At 36.7% G+C, this 19,539-nt stretch overlaps 1 protein-coding gene across 2 annotated transcripts in view; it reads right to left on the reverse strand.

The window, feature by feature from the left end:
* Positions 1 to 3,335: 3,335 nt before the first annotated feature.
* map2k5 (mitogen-activated protein kinase kinase 5) overlaps positions 3,336 to 19,539 on the reverse strand; it is a 49,382-nt gene continuing 33,178 nt past the window's right edge. For both annotated transcript variants that reach the window (XM_026267500.1, XM_026267499.1), the window contains exons 20-22: positions 13,832 to 13,893; positions 9,671 to 9,716; positions 3,336 to 4,285 (exon numbers count right to left, since the gene is read on the reverse strand). In XM_026267500.1, the coding sequence (XP_026123285.1) occupies positions 4,175 to 4,285; positions 9,671 to 9,716; positions 13,832 to 13,893 (219 nt within the window). In that variant the 3' untranslated portion in view covers positions 3,336 to 4,174. The remainder of the gene's footprint in view (positions 4,286 to 9,670; positions 9,717 to 13,831; positions 13,894 to 19,539) is intronic.

Here is a 19,539-nt window from a genome sequence, read left to right on the forward strand (position 1 = left end):
CCGATGCACAGTGTTATTGTAAACATTAAGGCTGGTTTGTGTAAGTGAACACTAACAGTGATCCGGTTCAATATGCTCTCATGTGGAGAGGAGAGTGACTCCGACCTCTGTATCAGATTCCTGTCCTCCCCATTGTAGTCATCCTGTACGCACCCCAACACTCGGAAAAACGCTGGACCAAAACTGCATCTCAAGACCACTAATGAATTATGTGTAATCAGATACCATCCTTTCAAACACACAAAGTGTAAACTATGTAATGGTAATCATCTGAGGGATAAGCCTAAACTTAATCCAGAGGAGTATCTTAAATGAATACCGTCTTTGAAGATGAAAGTAGGTTTATAATACCATATACTCAATTATTTATCTTATAACTTTAGCAGGTCTCAGAATACAGACAGCTACATGTAAATACATTTACGCAAAGACTGCATGGTTAAATCCATACAGTCTTGCATTGTTGAATTTTATTACGAGAACATAACTCATATTGCATGCATGTTTTTGCTTTGGACCTAAATGATCCTGCAAATTGTTCAGGGAAGTGTGCTATATGAGCACCAGCATCACATATTGTCTTCACAAATAATGTAAATCTAGTTTGGATTGTCCTGAGAAACATAGAAACATGAAATACAGACAAATTAATAAGATCTGAAAGGTTTTATTGGGAAAAATCACCTTTATGTGCAAGCCTCACCTCAATTGCTTCAGGCATTCACATCTTTGTTTTTGTTCCTCATAGATTTAGTTTTGGCCAGTTGTCATTAAAGTGCCCCATCATAGGTAATGAAAGGTTATATATTTTGGTTTTGCAAGTTCCCAACATGTTGACATGCAGGTGAGGTCAAAAAACACTTTCACTGTCTTATAATTTGCATTTATCTTTACCTTACTTGCTCAACGACTCTCAAATAATTTGCTCAATGATTCATTTTTCAAAACCCCTCCTTTGTGTGACTCTAATCTGAAGTGATTGGTCCGATTTGTCTCATTTTCACGTCATCTTGCCTGTAATGCCTGATAAGCAGTGTTTGTGAGCGCAGTGCTGCTTTGTGCACAGCGTTACCGGGGAAACCGTTACACTGTAAAAAATGATTGTGTTTTTAACAGTAAAAGACTGTAAAAATGCTACAGTAAAAACCTGTTAATAGGTTATCAGTAAGTTTCCATACTATATACGGTGAATAACTGTGATTACACAAAATTTAATTTTACAGTAAAATACTGTTAAAATCACGGTTTTTGAAATGAAAAAGAAAAAGTAATTGTAAAATTTTTTTCGTTTAAATAACGTTTCTTATTAGTATTTTTCTTATCAGTTGTGTACATTAAGGTTTTATCTTACATCTAAAGTTGTTAAATAATGTTGATTGCATTATTTCAGTATCATGTGTTTCACCATGATGGTGTTTAGTGTTTCTGTGAATAACACTGTGCACATACATATATATATATATATATATATATATATATATATATATATATATATATATATATATATATATTCTCAGCTTATGAAAGAGCTGTTTGTGATGAGATTACAATGGTTCAAAACAGATATTAGTACTTTAATATGATGGCATTACATCAGTTAATTAAATACGTTTTTTTATTGTGAATTTAAGTTAAGTCTGTAAATCCTAAAATATTGCTACCATATTTATAACGGTGAAGTTCTGGGAACCACCGTTGCCAGTATTTTACCGTAAATGTCACAGATTTTTTACAGTGTATTTTTACTGCTCCAAAAGCAGCACCTAGTGGCAAAGAATGAATTAGCATTTTCATTCAGACCAAAGCGAAAAGACCAACAAGTGGGCGGACAATATGCTAATGTTTCATGAAACCGCTTGGGATTCGTTTTAAAAACAACTCGTTTCAATGATTCAGAGTCGACTCTTTCTTTTGAGAGACTTTATACATGGTGCACTTTCAGTTTTAAAACTTGATGTTTTCATTCACTTGAAACCTTGAGAGCTGTGTTACTGCATGAAAGGTTATTTTCAAAAATCCATAATAGGGGCACTTTAAAATCTAAGAAATTATTTTGAGACAGTGACAAATAATATAATTTACAATCCATCTTAAAAATCCCAACAATGTAATAATGCATTTGGCTTTGGTACGTGATAACTACATTTTCAGAACTGCATTCTTTGTTACATGGAATGCTCTTCTTCCACTGTGCGATTGCAGACATATCAACTGGTGTATTAATTATGATATTTTACAAAACACAGGCAGGGATGAACTACAATATTGAATTAAAATACCTGGCACTTGCGTTAAAAAAAGTAATACTGATGAGACATAAAAATTGCACATAAATATAAGAAAAGAAGGCATATGTGATGACCTGATGTGGTTAATGTCAGGAGCTTGCTGATGTGCTTTGATAAAATCCTAAGTGAAGGAAGACTTAAAGGGTTATTTCACCATATACAACAGACACGGAAGAGAAGACAATGCTGAATAAAATCATAGTTTTTGCTATTTTTGGACCAAAATGTATTTTCGATGCTCCAAAAAATTCTAACTGACCCTCTGTTGTCACATGGACTACTTTGATGATGTTTTTCTTACCTTTCTGGACATGGACAGTATACCGTACACACACTTTCAATGGAGGGACAGAAAGCTCTTGGACTAAATCTAAAATATCTTAAACTGTGTTCCGAAGATGAACGGAGGTCTTACGGGTTTAGAACAACATGAGGGTGAGTCATTAATGACATCATTTTAATATTTGTGTGAACTAACCCTTTAACAGTAAGTTAAGTCAGTGAATTTAGATTGCATACATTGTATAAGGACTCTGTTCACTACTTTTACAAGTTTCTAGTTTAAAGTATAAGAGAAACAGTAATTCAGGGTTTAAATGGTGCTATGAGTCACTATTTCCATTCTTGCACCTGCTGTGCTAATCTGCATCTGCTAATTTGATCTAAGAATACACAGGTTAAGAAAGTTCATTTTAGAGAATTTCTTTCATCAAAGTCTTATGGGAAAATATTAACTAGAGTTGTTCGATTTGCTGTATAATATTAAAACATCACTACCACTCAGAAGTTTGTGGTCGGTAAGATTTTTTTACATTTTTGAAAGCGGTCTCTTATGCTCACCAATCATTTATTTGATTACAAATATAGTAAAAAAAAGTTAAATATTATTACTATTTAAAATAACTAATTTATATTTTTAATGTTTAAAAATGTAACCTATTCCTGCAATGGCAGAGCAGTCATTACTCCAGTCTTCAGTGTCACATGATTCTTCAGAAATCATCCTGATTTGGTGCTCAAGAAACTTTTCATCAGCGTTGAAAACAGTTGGGCTGCTTCATATTTTTATAATATAAACTTACCGATTACAAACTTTTTAACAGTTGTGTACATAGAGATAAAATTGTATAAAATGACCTTAAAAGAGAGATTAAGGCAATGCCCAAATCAAAGTAACCCATTCCCATGAACCCCTTGGGTTTATGCTTGACCAAAACAACTGGCCTCTCATGTTTCATTACAGTCGGCTGCTGCTGGACTATCTAAAATATCATACACAAGCCTTCCACCACAACAAGGCATCACATTTTTCCATCTTCAATGGTGTATTGCCACAAGTGGCAGGCCATTTATGAAACTCAACAAAAAGTGGCTTTTAAAACAACAGCAGCATGACTTGCACTGCAGCAGGGGGCAATGCTTGACACAAGCCCATATATTTAAAAACCGAAATGATTTATGACATACCCACAATGTTTTGGCAAAACCAGATTGTTGCTTTAAGTACAGAGACAGTATTTTCTCTCAAATCCAAACCCACAGGAACTAAATCTGAGTCAAGCAAGCAACAGCCCCCCGCAAGGATCTTCTGCGAAAACATTTACTTTGGAATCTGCACAGAAAGTGAAAAGAAACCCACGGCAGAAGAATAAAGTTAAAGATTTGCATCAATGCAAACCAACATACACGGTTAAAATCCTCATTTGCACGATGCTAGCATAATCTGCATTGTTCTTGAAGCAGTTCTCTCACCATGCACCATTTAACTCAATATTGGGAGGAGGTGCTGCAAGATCAGCCGCTGCTTCTCTAGGTTTAGTGGAAGAGTAAAGTGAGGAAATGTGGACACCATATTATCCCAGAATTCCATCCGGTGCCGCTGCTGTTCACATGAGTCTCTGTGCTTGCTGGCTTTTGCGATCCTCTAGACTACGACACACCCACATGGACACGACCTCCGTGTTGCCATCGTTATATTGCATGATAAAAGAGTGGTCCTAAAGGGAGGGAAAAAAAAAAACAGAACGAGGCAAATGATTCTTCACTGATACATAACAGCAATATAAATTAGTAATGGAGACTGAACAACAATTATGCTCTCGTTCAAAGACATCAAAATTATAGAGGAAGCACATCATTCTGAAACCATAAATCTGGTGTGACATACAAATTAAGAAAGACAGATACAGTTTACAGATTTTAGTTATGTTCATGTCAAGGTGATGCCAACTGAGATAAACAGTAACAGAATGAGCAGCATAAATGAGCTTCTCAAGTACCAACTTGACATTAAATAGTTCAACTTACAATTGAAGGACAGTGATCCAAATACAAAATCACTGGAAGCCTTAATTATAAAGAAATTCAAGCTGAACTGAAAAGCAGCTGAAAAATCAGACTTCTCATTAGTCAACAACTGTTTCTTAATCTGATGTTCATTTGACGCAGAATGAACACCTCTGATGATCTTCTCATACCCTTTCACCACTACAGCATCCTCTCGCATTCTTTCCTTCTTTCTCTCTCAATGAGGACAACGCTCTACCATCAATCGTTCTGTCCTCTTAATGGTGAGCTCTGCCTGTGCCACAGTGAGGTTAATCACTCTCAGTGCTGGAGTGCTGGAGAGGGCAGTCCTGAGGGGTGACTCTAGCAGACACCCATCTCATCAATCACACGGCCTTGCTGCCAGCTTCTGAAGCGGACCTGCTGCAGTCATATGCATGTTGAGCCTGCCTGCTCAGGTGAGGCTCTGACGGACCCCAGCGATAGACAAGAGCAGAGAGTTCATCTCAGAAGTCTTCTACTATGGGCAATTTTGGCCCAAGTCTGGACTTGGAAATTAAGTCTCTTAAAACACACTTTTTATACTTCCGTTGTTATGTTTGTCTGTCCATCGACGTCAAATACATGCATTCCAGCAGAGGTTCTACCATTTTAATTTCAGTGAGTGTGCCCTAAATGCACAACATTTAAGTAAAAAGTATTGGACTAAATATTGAACAAGACTCTTCAGAAATTCTTTTCACAAAATAAATATCAAAATGGTTTATTTCAGTATTGAATTTATTTATTATATATTGAATATTTTTGTAACATTATATACACTTATACACAATAACTCATATTTCTATGTAACATAACATAACATATAAAACTTTACCGGTATATGCCATTTTTTAAGCGAACCGTTATTTTTTTCAGGTAAATGAAAAGAAACCTTTATTTCGCTATAGTAACCATGTATCTAGCAGAAAGTATATTGATAGGATATGCAGGTCTGCTAACTAATGCAAACACACATACAGTAGGATGTGTCTCTGCTGACCTGAAATAAATCAGAGCTTAGATGGTCACCTGTTTGTTTGGCTGTGCTGAGACGGATCACAAACACACAAACCACACCACCTGTGTGTCCCTCTGTTGGGTATGTGTGTGTGTGTGTGCTGGAGCATGCCAGAAACAGGACCTCCATTAATTAACCCACCTGCTGCTAACTTAGCACACTTGCAGAGTGGAGAGGCCGTATAAATACTCTGTTAGTTAGGTCATTATCATCTCCCAGCTTTACCTTTCTAACACGTGAACAAAAAAATAAATAAATGGGAAAATCTCATTTAAAAGTGTGGCTACATTAATCACAGCCCCATATCAAAGTGTGATAATCACCTGAATTCTCTATTAAAGTAAAACAGCCGAACCCAGGGGAAATCTCACCTCTCTCTTTAATTGTTTTGAGTCTGTTAAAGGCTTTTTAATCTAAGATTAATTTATGCAATTTTAAATAACTCTACATATGATTAATAAGCTTGAAAATTAAAAGCAATTATAACAAGTGGTTGGTCATCACCTCATTAGAATGTGTTGGCGAACAGCGACAGCTCTGCGTAATGTGTGTGCGTGTGTGTGTGCGCATGCACAAAGCCAATATTGAAGCCGAGAGAAAACATGAGAGAGAGAAACAGACTAAGGAAGGTGAAGAAGTCAGAGTAATAACTAGGTCTTTTCAGATTTGCATACTAACGACCTGCTCCCACTGGATACAGGACGATGTATATGAGCTCTTGGATAATGTTAAGATTTCATAACTGCTGATCTTTTAAGTCACTAAGCACTATGGGACAGACCATCTATCTGGATTTAAAAGCTGTAGGGTAAGCCTACTTTAATTATTGTTAAGCTAACACTACATCTGTGAGTGAGACGGGAGGGCTGAAACAAACATCTCAAAAACAGCCAGTCATTTCTCCAAATCTCCAAAACGGGTCTGTGTTTCAAACTCAAAGTTTTCTGAAAGCTTAATACTCAATGCTTATTGAATCTAGGAAAACATACAGTGTATAACTCTGTGGTTGAAATCAGCATTGGTAAAGAAAGTTAAACGCTACTTTTTAACTACTAAGGTAAAAAATAATAATAATAATAATACTTTTATTTAGAAAGGATGCCTTAAATTGTGTATCAAGATTTTCACAAAAACATTAGGCTGTTTTTAAACATTGATAAGAAGAAATGTTTCTTGAGCACCAAATTGGCAAATTAGAATGATTTCTTGGTGAGCATAAGACATAAGAACAATGTTTGAATGATAGTGTATATATTATCGATTTTGTCAGTAGATCCCTTCCATTAATCGTTAATGTACCTGGATTACATGAATGTAAACTGGAATCATTTAGAGGAATCGTAAGAGAAACTGTTCAATTCTTTAAAACTCCCATTTCTTATATTTCTTTCTAAAGACAACGCATATAAAGTGACTTTTATCAAACTCCGATAACTGCCTAAGCCAAATTAAAATCAAATAGACCGATTTATTCTGACAACCTGATTTCTAACATCTGACCAAGTCTTTGTGGCAAAAAGAGTCCGGCAGATTTGAAGACCCCCATTCTCAGGGGGGTGGGCGAGAGGGAGAGAAGGCAGACAGACACAGTGTCAGAGAGCTAAAAGGTAGGACTACCCTCGGGGGAGTTCAAGAAGCTCCTCAGCGTGCTAATGTGTAAACAAGTCATCAGAGCGGTGTCAGAGGGCTTTCAACGCCTGTTCTCATCCAAATCCCCACGGCACGGGCCACTGGCATTCAGCGAGACTGTGCGTCTTTTTAAGGGCTGCTCCCATGGGTCTTAAAACACATGAACATAAGCAATCGCTCCTTAGCTCATCAGCCCACATAATCAGGAAACGTGGGGGTGGCTACAGGAGCACTGTGACAGATTCGGCGAGCTATAGTGGGAATCTTTCAGCTTTTTGTCCCTGGGTGAGCCTCATATCTGTTGCAGCTGAGCCCCCTGGACAGCCCGCAGGGAAAGGGGGGATGGCAGAGGCCAGGAGGGGACAAAAGGTGCAAAAAGACTGAGTGGCAATGAGAGAGAAAGATGTCAATCACTGCACTGAGCCTAACTAAAACTAACTTATATATGTTTTTTTTCTGATCTTAAGACCCTAAAAATGATTAAACACACAACTTCACCCACACACACACGATGATTCAAATGACACCGGCCTGTATTGAATATAGCATTGCATAGGCTAATATAAATAGCTTATATAAATTATAAAGAAAGAAAGAAAGAATTTAGCTTTTTCAATAAGTCCGTGTCAATAAGTTCAGTGTGAAATGACTTGAGCTTCAGAAATATTAATTTTGTGATCAAGAAACATCATTATTATCCATGTTTTTTCAAAATAACAGCATTTATTTTCGATAGAAATCTTTTGTAAAATTATAAATGTCACTTAATGTTTAATGCAATCCCTGCTACATAAATAAGCACTGAAAAAAAACACATCAGTGTATTACATCAGTCAAAAAAGACAAAGTATGTGTTTTAATAATAGTGCAAATACCAAGACATCTGATATTAAAGGATAAAGACATTTTTTCACTTGTTCTCAGAGCGATGAGTTAAATGCTAAGCATTATTGGAAGTGGAGACTGTCTCTCAATCACCGTCCTGATAGAGTTCATCTCGACAGTGAGTGAGCAAACACTGAATCGCAGGTATCACACTCATGCTCTCTGCATCAGCAGCAGTCAGATCTCTGTGGACTGCGCTGTCCGTGGTGCTGAGAAAATCCAGCTGCTGTGCTCACAGCTTTTAAAGGCTTTGAGTGCAACTTCTGTGACAGTGTTAGCCGACACACAACCTAGTCAGCCCAGCCACTGGAGGAATTTGAGTTGTTCCAAATGGCACAGAAGTAGAATTAACACTACATCTACACCAGGCACGACAATACAAAAGCACCCATTATAATCAGTGATGCTGTCTACAGTGGATGTGGCATGATACAACATGACAAATCCCTGACAGTAAACAAATGCTTTGCTCCATTTATGCCATACTGACTCAAAATTCTAATTATCTGCTATGATCGCTTTGTTGAGTTCAGTATAGACGGCCTCAGGTTTTGTTGAAACATTTCTAAACTTAGTTTTTGAGTTTAAAAGCATTAGAGCCTGTGTGGACTGATTTCCCAGACACAGATGTAGCCTGGGCTGAGACTCAGAATTCCAATGGATAATTTGTCATTTAAGTCTGAGCCATAGACAAAAATATTCAGAAGTTTTCTTTTTGGATGAGGACACAATGAATCAATAATAGTAATAATAATACATTATGCTATACACTGGGGGAAAGGTTGCATTCGAGGTTGTAAAAAATGACAATTATGTTTTAATTATGCTTTAAAGTCTTCCTACTTCAAAATGTCACATTTAATTTAACATTTTACTTGACATGTGAAATTTATTAGCAATTTCTAAATAAAAAATATTTTCTAAACCATATTTTCCCCAGTGTATGAAAATTCCCTTCATGAAACTGATGACATTGTATTGTCCCTTTTATATCTACTAATGGGAGAAGCTTCCAAGAGGTGCTTAGATTTGAAAAAACATTCAAATGTATACACATCCTTTAAAGATGTTAAAATGTAAACATTTAGAGTTGTTTAACACCTCACAATGCTCAAGCACCTTTTTATCTGATAATATCTAATAGGCATGTGCCCTTCACAAACACATATAGCATCCTACTGCTTTTTTGTTCTTCCTCAGCTGAATTCACAGCAGAGGACTCAAAGGTTACACATCACTTAAACAATTCAAATCAATAGCCTGATGGTCTTAAAAGTTACTTGCATTGTGCAGATTAGTGGAGTATGTAACACAGGACAGATGAAGTTTTCAAACAAAAACCAAAAGAAACAAAAAAGTCAAGGTTTTACCCAAACCCTTACACAGAGTCCCAACAAAAGCCTTCCTACCATTGAATATACCCATTCACTTACTCCATCCATTGAATAATTGCCATTTCATGTTCTAATCCCCTTGAAGGCTGATTTGGACTTAAGGGGGAAAATGTGGAAAAGAGACTCACCATAAGATTATTTGGAGCTGGTCTTTCTTTGGGTTGCTTCCTCATACTGTAGGAACAAAAGCAGAAGAGGTCATTATATGTGATTCCACAAACAGTAATTAATTGGCCTCTGTTAATTCAAAAGGATGAACGCAAAAGAAGCATGTCAGAACTCCTTAAGGTTTGATTGAGGAGGCCAAACCTTGACTTACCTGCTTTGCTCATCAAATGAGGATTGAAGTAATTCACTCCTTTGAGGACTTCTTTTTAACCCAATATTAAAATAGCAAGGGTTTATTAGTTAAGCTTCAATTATACTTGCTATGTGATATGTTGCTATTCAAAATATTTACATTTAGTCGTTTAGCAGACACTTTTATCCAAAGCGACTTTCAAATGAGGACAGTGGAAGCAATCAAAATCAAGTCTATGTTAGCGTAAAGCAGTGCACTTTTTTATTATATAATAAATAAAAAGAAAACAGACAGAATAGAAAAATAATAGACAAGCTAATGTTAAGGGGCACATTTTGTTTTGTTTTTACACTAATTGTTTTTCATCAAATATTGGCCAATTTATCTGACAATGTATTGAAAATATGACTCATAATAACAATAGTCAGCAAGGTTTTAATAGACTTTATAGGCTTTTAAAGGTATAAAATGATATAAAATATACTGTCATTTTATTTTCCACTCTTCAATACTCATAACATCAGACAGGGTTTTTGTGCACAAATCTATTCTGATTTCCTGGCTTTTTATTCAACTTCATTCTGACCTTTTAAATGGATCAAGAATTAAATGGGCCTATTTTTGCAGCAGTGCATTTAAGGCTTCTCATATAGACAGTGTCTATGCATGTACAATGAGTGTTCAATATATTTTGCTCTGCACATACTCTTCAATACCAACCTCTTAAGACAAGTTCACAAAACAATTCATGATGAAATGTGCCACTGAAACTCTTAAGGTCAGACTGAAGTGATCAGGGACCTTGTAAAAAATCAACTTCAGTCACTCCATTTGAAAGCATATCAAAGGCCTTTATAGCAGCAGGTGCTGCACACAGTCTCAAGATTTGACAACTTCAGGGTTCCCCGTCCTTAATGAACACCAGATGCAAGGGCCTTTTCAAGTATCTACCATTTCCACACTACCCTAAATCTGTTTCAGTATACATGTTGTAACTGAAGGCCCTTATAACACATCAAGTATAACAATTAATTTGTGAACATGCAAGCTCAGTATAGCAATCTTAATGCTTACAATTTTCCAAGGTTTTCTGGAGTTGTTGTGCAATAGCCTACACAAGAACAAATTTGAAATCATGACTCACTGACCTCACACAGTTGTTTCTATCAAATAAAAAGCAATGTCTTCTGTCAGTGTGCACCTGTGTAATATTGATATGTTGAACTAATAAATAGGAATAAAATAATAATTACTAAAATTGACGACAAAATAACTTAATGAAAAAACCCAGACAATGTGGTTGTCAAGAAAATCAGATGCTCTTCAAAATTTAGTCCGAATTTCATCTAAGTTTGGTTTTCAAACTGCCAGCACATTCAATTACTTTCAAGGACTTTCCAATTCTTGAATCCATGTCTGAAAATACTTTCAAGAGTGTGTAAATCCTATAATTTAGGGCAGCACAAGAATTGGTTAAACTTATAATCATGATTATTTTGATTAAAATTATAATCACGATTTTTGATAACGATTATTATATACTGCTGAAAAAACTGCTAAAACTATGACTATGAAGGTCACATGTCTGCTCACTGAATAAGCATAATTAACATGTAAATCACATCACGTTCCTGCATTTAGGGTTCTGATATCAGAAATCCTAGAACAAGAGAACAAGCCCATTTGTAGTTTAGTGTCAATACAGTGGAAGTTTACAGTATGTTTTCTTAAAGGTCCCCTTCTTCGTGATCCCATGTTTTAAACTTTAGTTAGTGTGTAATGTTCTTGTTAGAGTATAAATAATATCTGTAAAATGCTAAAGCTCAAAGTTCAATGCCAAGCGAGAGATTTTGTTTAACAGAATTCGCCTACAAAAAAACGACCCGTTTGGACTACAGCCCTCTAGTTCCTGCAGGAATGACGCCACTAAAACAGTTTTTTTGACTAACCTCCACCCACATGAATTCACAAAAAGGGGGGCGGGGTCTTGTCGACAGAGAAGCGGAAGAGCTGCGTTTGTGTTTGCCATGTTGTTGAAACGCTGTTATTTTCATCTCGGAGTCCAGTCATCTTTGTTTCGGCTTTCCAGGGACGCTGTACTTGGAGATTAATGGTTACAATTTATGTTTAACTCGGTTCCCGAAAATTATACACACAAAATTATTTGCACAAAGATTATTCTTGAAAGACGGAGCAGTTCCCTCTTTGTCTGGAGAGGGCGTTGTTTATGGACCACAACCGGTGTAAGTGTATTTTATTATTTAAGTTGGGGCGTTTAACAGTTTCTGTAACTTATTACACAAAGGGCAACGCTGTTTAGCTTTGTTAACTACTGTAGATGTTAGGGCTGTACAAAAAGACGAATGCGGTTTTCATGCGCATTTCGTCAGTAAAAACGCTCCTGTGATTATAAGTACATCTCCAGCACATGCGTTCTAGTCCAATCACGTTAGCAGGAGGGCAGCGCGCGCTCAGCTGCTGTCGAATCACAACACAGAAACCGCTGGCCCAATCAGAACTCGTTACGTATTTTTGAAGGAGGGACTTTACAGAACAAGGAAGTCATCAGCCCGTTTTTATGACAGTGAAAACATGAACACGTTATATTGCACACTGTTAACACAATCAAAGCTTCAAAAAAGTGCGAATAACGGGACCTATAATATTATAAATATATAATATGCAATCATAAATCCCATTTTTCTTAATAAATGTAGATTATGCATCCAGTATATCTTCCACACCATTTTTATCGTCACATCCTCTTTATCATTGCACTGTTGAGGTTAATATTACTGCATCTCAAAGTGATAAAGGGAGAGGTAAGTAATTATCAATTCTCCTTGGCACAGATCACACCTAAGTGCAAGTAAATTAGTCAAGCTGACCCAGATAAGAAATGGGAGGGATTATAGGGACAGAGCGGCCTACAGAGGGGCCCATTTGGACCATGATGAATGACACACACACTCAGAGCAGGCTAATAATAGAAGAGGATGTTAGAAGAGCAGTGCCAGGCAGGGGTGGCCTGTTTGTGTAAATAAAGTGTGTTGCAGGTAAACATCAGCTGCTAAACAAATCCCATAACATCTGGCTTCACCCACCGTGCCCTCGGGCAAAAGAGGTTGGTGGGGAATTGGTTTCTTGGGGCATGACCTGTGGAAGGCAATTTTGAGTGCGGTTGTGTTTGAGAAAGCAAGGTCAGCAAACCAGGGACGGATGTTGGGTAAATATTTACTGGTGTGTATAGCTAGTCTAACTCCTGTACTGTCTGGTGTGTAGACCCAGGAAAGGGTATTGTGTGTTGGGCCACTACATTTTACACGATTTACACACAACTTGTTGGAGATTTTTTTAATGTTTTTTTTTTTTTAAAGAAAGGCAAGGCTGCAATTATTAGATCAAGAATACAGTGTAATATTATTACAACTTAAATAACTCTTCTATTTTAATATATTTTAATGATGCCAAGCTGAATTTTCAACAACCATCACTCTGGTATTCAGTGTCACGTGATTCTTTGGAAATCATTCTTATATGCTGACTTGGGGCTCAAGAAACATTTCTTATTGTCAATGCTGAAGCCAGTTCTGCTGCTTATTATTTGCGCCAAAACTGTGATTTCTAAGATTCATTGATGAATATAAAGTCTAGTATATACTACATAAACACACACAAACATATTTAGACAAACAAAGGTTTTAAAGCAGGGGTTTGAACAAGAAATCCTCATTTGGCATAAATGCATAAAGTAAGTTTCAGCTGTTACATTATTACATAATTTTCACAGTCAGACATTGGGCAGCTTTGATCAGCTCCAGTATTTTTCATATTCTAAATGTATTCTGTTTTGTTTTTAAATAAAATGCTCTAATAGTTTGTGTTGTGGGTTATCAATGCAAATTCATTACAATGTCATAAGGCTTTATTTATTTCTGAGAAACAGAAGAGAGGAAACAGGTGTTCAGTTAGTACTGGAGATACTCACCATTGTGTAATGAAGTGGACAAATTTCTCACTGAACTGACCAATTGGAAGCACCGGAGGATCCTAAAAAAATAAACATATATACACATTGTCAAAATTATAATTTTCGAAAAAATCCACAATGGAATAGAAATATTGAAAAGATGTTTAATGCTTTCAAAAAAAAAAAAAAAAAAACTTTAAAATGATGTATAACTGTAGTTTCTGTGTGGCCTTGACTAGTTTGCAAAAGGGTTACAGTCCATAATGAGGTATTCTATGTGTGGACATTCAAAAGCAACCGTGTATATTCAATTTTCGAAGCACCTGAACCCCTCTTTTGTTGGACAGTGGACGAACATGTTGAACGTGTGACAAACACTCACAGACAAAAAGCATACACTCTCAGAGAAAGACAGCCATTCATGTGCTCATAAGGCGGAAGGCATACAGCTGACAAAAACATTTAGTTATGACCTCAACCTCCATTTAATGTTAACAAGGTAAGAAAATTAAATCAGAAACTTCTAAAGAACAGATACATTGAAAGCAAACAGAACATGTGAAATAAAGTCAAATTCTAGATCTATTTCTAACGCTGTAATTGAAGCTTTCTTGCATGTATTCAGACACCTCTGAGACCAAACCATGACATATTCAGTGTAATATATCTTTCTGGAAATTGGAGTCCCTGTTTTATCTAAGACTAGAGAAGAGAGAAAAAAATGTGGCCTGTTTCAAAGAAAAGATTATTTGTATTCCAACCATAATTTGAATTAATATGACCTCAGGGGAAAGAAATGAGGACATCAATATGTAACACAGACACAAAAGCCTTGATGTTAAAGACAAAATTGAGATTCAAGGTGTTTAGGAAGGACTGATGTATTGGAAGGGAAAGTGAATAGATTTTCTTTTAGGAAATGTCTGTTTGTGAGGGACAAAGAGAATGTAAAAACTGCTTTTACAGCCTGTAGGAATTGAATATAAAAACTGCACAGTACTAGCAATCTTGTTGCAGTTTTAAAACACACACATACACATGGATAGCAGGACGACATAAAGCAATGATCTGATCCGAGGCTATGAGGGGACTAAAAAAGTTGCATATGCAACAATAAACAAAAATCATGTTGTTATTGAGAAATGTGTGTGCATTAGAAGTAAATGCCTGCCTGAATAACTCTCATAAACATTCTTAATAAACAAGTCTCATTCACAAAACTGTCTCAAACTCACTATAGAGTTAGTGGTTTGAATCATGTTAACTTCTTCCTGATTCAGGAGTTCATAACTAACTGAAAAAAAAGTAATTTATCAGTTACATTTTTCAAAAATAAATACTGTTAGTGTGATGTATATTTTAGGTTCATGCTTATTCATGTACAACAACATGTAATTAAATATAAATGCCATTTCAACATTTGGTATTCTAAAAAAAAAAAAAAAGAAAAAAAAAATCAAATAATAATAAATAAAAAAAATACATAATAGGTTACTTTTTAACATGTGGTTCAATTGTCAAGTTGAATCAACTGTAATAGAATATAATCAATTTCCCCACACAGACAGAAATATTCCTTCAAAACAGAATCATGGTGTCGTCTGTATAATGCACTAAAAACTTCTCGTCTGAGAAAATCTGTAATTTGACAACTAAAAATACATTTGTCTCTAAATGTTTCTTTTTATGCGCCATCTTCTCACTAGTCCTGTTTTTTTTTTCATCTAGACAGTTTAGGAAACACCTGTTCAAATGAACATACAGCCAGAGGTACACTAGTGCAGCTATACATCATTACACAGCCCGTAGGTCACAGTAAACATACATGTCCAAAGTCTGGACCAAAAAAAAAAAACTAATTCAGAGCAAAACTCATAACCCACATGTAATTACAGCCACATGCACACAGCCTCACACACGTACACTAACAGATGCATGTACACTTGAGGACGCACAAACACCTTCATTTGGGAGTCTTTGATGTGGCGGCTGCATGATGAGGATGATGATGATGAAAGCACTGTTAATATTATGCAGCTTGCTGCCATTATCCAACACTACAAACAGAGCCAGACCATGGCCCGTCTTCCTCCACAATACCAGCAGTAAATATACATGTAATTGCCCAGCAGCAATTATCAGGCAAAATTAGATCAGTAATTACAGAGGTGAATTTAAGCAGAGTCTTATTAGAAGCTTCAGGGTTGTTTCAATACACGACTGGATAGGGACAATTAAAGACGGGCCGCTGTGCAGATGGACAAGTGTGTAACAACTATTAGACGCAAAGTAGAGCTGGACCTGATCGAGGGATTTGGGAGAGAAAAAAAAAAACTTTCGTGCTTCACCTCATTTAGCATTTTATTCACCCTTCCCATGAGCCCTGCGAGGCCTTGCGGCTGATTATTTATACTGGGGTCACCATGGAAACCAGCCATACACATTCACACACAATGCCCTTCAAACAAGCTAGACTGTCATTACAGTCCAAGTGGTCAGATTATTAAATCAACGACCTGTGACCTTTCTGAATTTCTCTCATATACTTCATGAGACTTCTTTGTTTTTTCAGTGGCTTTTCATCATTTCCAATGGTAATCTCACCATGGCCTACAGGTTTAAAAGAAGCGCTAAGGAGACAAATTTGGTAAAATTTGTAAAGAAAAAAATCAAGTAAAGTCTTGAGACGAGTTTTATAAAAGTTGAACTAGGGTTTTGCCGATAGACGAGTATCTTGTATCGATGACAGACAGTGATATCGCCTGTGGCTGACATAAACAAGAGTGCAGATGTATGTGCAATGTAAGTATACCAGATTGATTCTTTGTGTATATAGCTTCACTGATTATAATAAGAGTGTTATAAAGTGCATTAATTCACGCTAGACTGAAATCAGTGATGATGTTCTTTGATAATGCAAAATGCTGTTCGAATAAATAAAGAAACGTAAGCGTTATAATTAGTAGTTTACAATTATAACAATTATTACTACGAAACAATAAACAAATAGGAAATAATTAAATAAATTAGCATGATAATATCATATATTGGCGATCTCACGGGATGACGACAGGATGACGAGGGGGTTACGGGGGAAGTAGTGGCCTAATGGTTAGAGTCGGACTCGCAATCGAAGGGATGTGAGTTCGAGTCTCGGGCCGGCAGGAATTGTGTTTGGGGTGTGCATGTACAGTTCTCTCTCCACCCTCAATACCACGAATTAGGTGCCCTAGAGCAAGGCATCAAACCCCCAACTGCTCCCTGGGCGCTGCAGCATAAATGGCTGCCCATTGCTCCAGGTGTGTGTTCACAGTGTGTGTGTGTGTGTGTGTGTGTTCACTGCTCTGTGTGTGTGCAATTCGGATGGGTTAAATGCAGAGCACGAATTCTGAGTGTCATGTCATGTCATGAGAATATGGAGAATACATATACTATAAAACTGGAAAAAACTAGCCAGACTATCATTACCAGCGTCCTCTTGAAGTCAAATTGGTCAGATTATTACATCAACTGCCTGTGACCTTCCTGAATTTCTCCCATATGACTCATGACACTTTTTTTCTTCCTTCTAGTGACTTTTCAACATTACTGATGATGAACTCACATTTAATGGGTCTCAGATTGTACATTCACATCACAGAATATGCATTCCCATTTTTCTAATTGACTGGTCTTGATGTTCTTCTTGAGCAGATATCCTCTTTAATCAGCCTGTTTCTCATATTCTCTCCGGTATAGTTTCTAAATGTTCTCATTTCTCCTGCTCTTTCAGTCCATCACACTGTCTCTGTCTCTTTCTCGGTCTGTGCACTAGATTACTCTTTAAAGTAGGTCCTGGGGAGTACCCACAACTCCCGTCTCAAGCTCTCTCTCACCGTCTCTCTCTGAAGGTTGTAAATCAGTGGCAGTGAGTAATAAGGCCTTGGTCAGCTGAATGCAGTCGGCAGCGGCGTGGCGGCGCACTCTTTGGCCTGAGGGAGACGGAGCGAAGGGCACGGCAGAAAATAGTTTGAGTGATGCCTCTGCCGGATGAGTAATGAACAGGTCAAGCAGGTCAACTCATTACACGAGCGGCCGTTTAATTATTAATTACTTGCAGCAATCTATAGCAGACAGGACACGTTGGGTATGTTTAATGTGTGTTTATGCTTCCCTCTCCTTCATCTCTCTGTGGCGTTCTGTTATTAGCATGTGTCAGTGAGTAGCTCAAGCAGAGAAGAGAAGGGAGAGACTCCCCCCACACACACAATTAACACAATTACTTATTAATTACTCACATAGCGGTGGAAAGCGCATTTAAATGTCGGAGTTACCATGGCCTACGGGCTTTAACTGAATGCTGAGGAGATTGATGCAAATTTGGGGATTGTCTAAATGCCGAGTGTGGTAAAAGATAACCTCGTAACTCTTAAGATTGGCTAATTTAAGGAACAGATCTGCTGAGGTTTGCTAAGGTACAGCCATTCAGATCCAACAGTTTTAACACAGATGATGTCATCTTACTTTTTAAGTAGAAAAAAACCCAAAATGGATGGCCCTGTGTCCCAGTGTACAGCTGCTTAGTGAGCAGACAACAGTGAATTTAAAATACCTTTACATAACCCAAAAATGGGAAAGATTGCGATATTCTTAAAAGGGTAAAACTGAATTTTCAGCAGCAATTACTCCAATCTATGTGACCCTTCAGAAATGACTCCAAAATGTTGATTTGCTTCTCAAAGAATCATTTTGCAATACTTATATGAATAATTTTCAACACTTATAATAATACAACTAAAGTTTGGCTTGAGGATTGGATAAAATGACTACTGAAGAATCATGTCACAGTGAAGACTGGAGTGAAGGTAGAAAATCAGCAGTCATCACAGGAATACATTTTAAACATTTTAAAATATCTCAACATAGAAATCAGTAATTTTACACTGTAATAATACTGATTCATAATATTACAGTTTTTACTGTATTTGATTAAATAAATGCAGCCTTGGTGGGCATATATGTACATACATACCTACACACACACTGCAAACAACTGCCTCAGGGCCAGTAAAGAGTACAAATCTGAAGAATCACTAATCATAAAACTCTTTATACACACCAGGGCCCGGATTCACGAAAATCTTCTTAAGAAAAAAAATTAAGAAATTTCTTAAGATAAAGTCCACGAAGTTTGTAAGTCTTCTTTTCTTAAGTTCTCAAATATATTCTTAAGAACATCTGAATCTTTTTCTTGTTTCTTTTTACATGACGCACTGCTAAACTCACACTATTGTCTTTTTGTGATTCCGTAGATTACCCTAATAATCATAATAAACACTGTATTTTCTTTGCGACTTTGACTGGCACTCAGCTTCACGTTTTTAATACGGCCTGTTTTTGAACAGTTACTTTTAAAATAGCCTGTCTCAAGCTGCAGCGATATGTTTCATTCATTTTTGTGCCGTGTTATTGCGCTCTCATCTAAGTGAACGCTTCCGGTATGTGAGTCCGCGCTTCTACAGCAAATGCGTCCTGTGTATTCATATACACTGCCAAAGATTATGTATTTATAAACTCAGTTCAACGCGTTCAATTATAGCTCTCTATCTGACTCATTTTATAATTGCTAATGACTTTTGAAGTCAGCAAAAAGCAGCGTCACACACAGACTAAACATGACCCTTCAGAAAACTCATGCACATCCCTAGTTCTTCTGTGTATTATATGTAGCTGTTGTTGTAATGCTT

Source organism: Carassius auratus, chromosome 7 (assembly GCF_003368295.1).
Source record: "Carassius auratus strain Wakin chromosome 7, ASM336829v1, whole genome shotgun sequence".
In the NCBI taxonomy this organism is placed as follows: domain Eukaryota; kingdom Metazoa; phylum Chordata; class Actinopteri; order Cypriniformes; family Cyprinidae; genus Carassius; species Carassius auratus.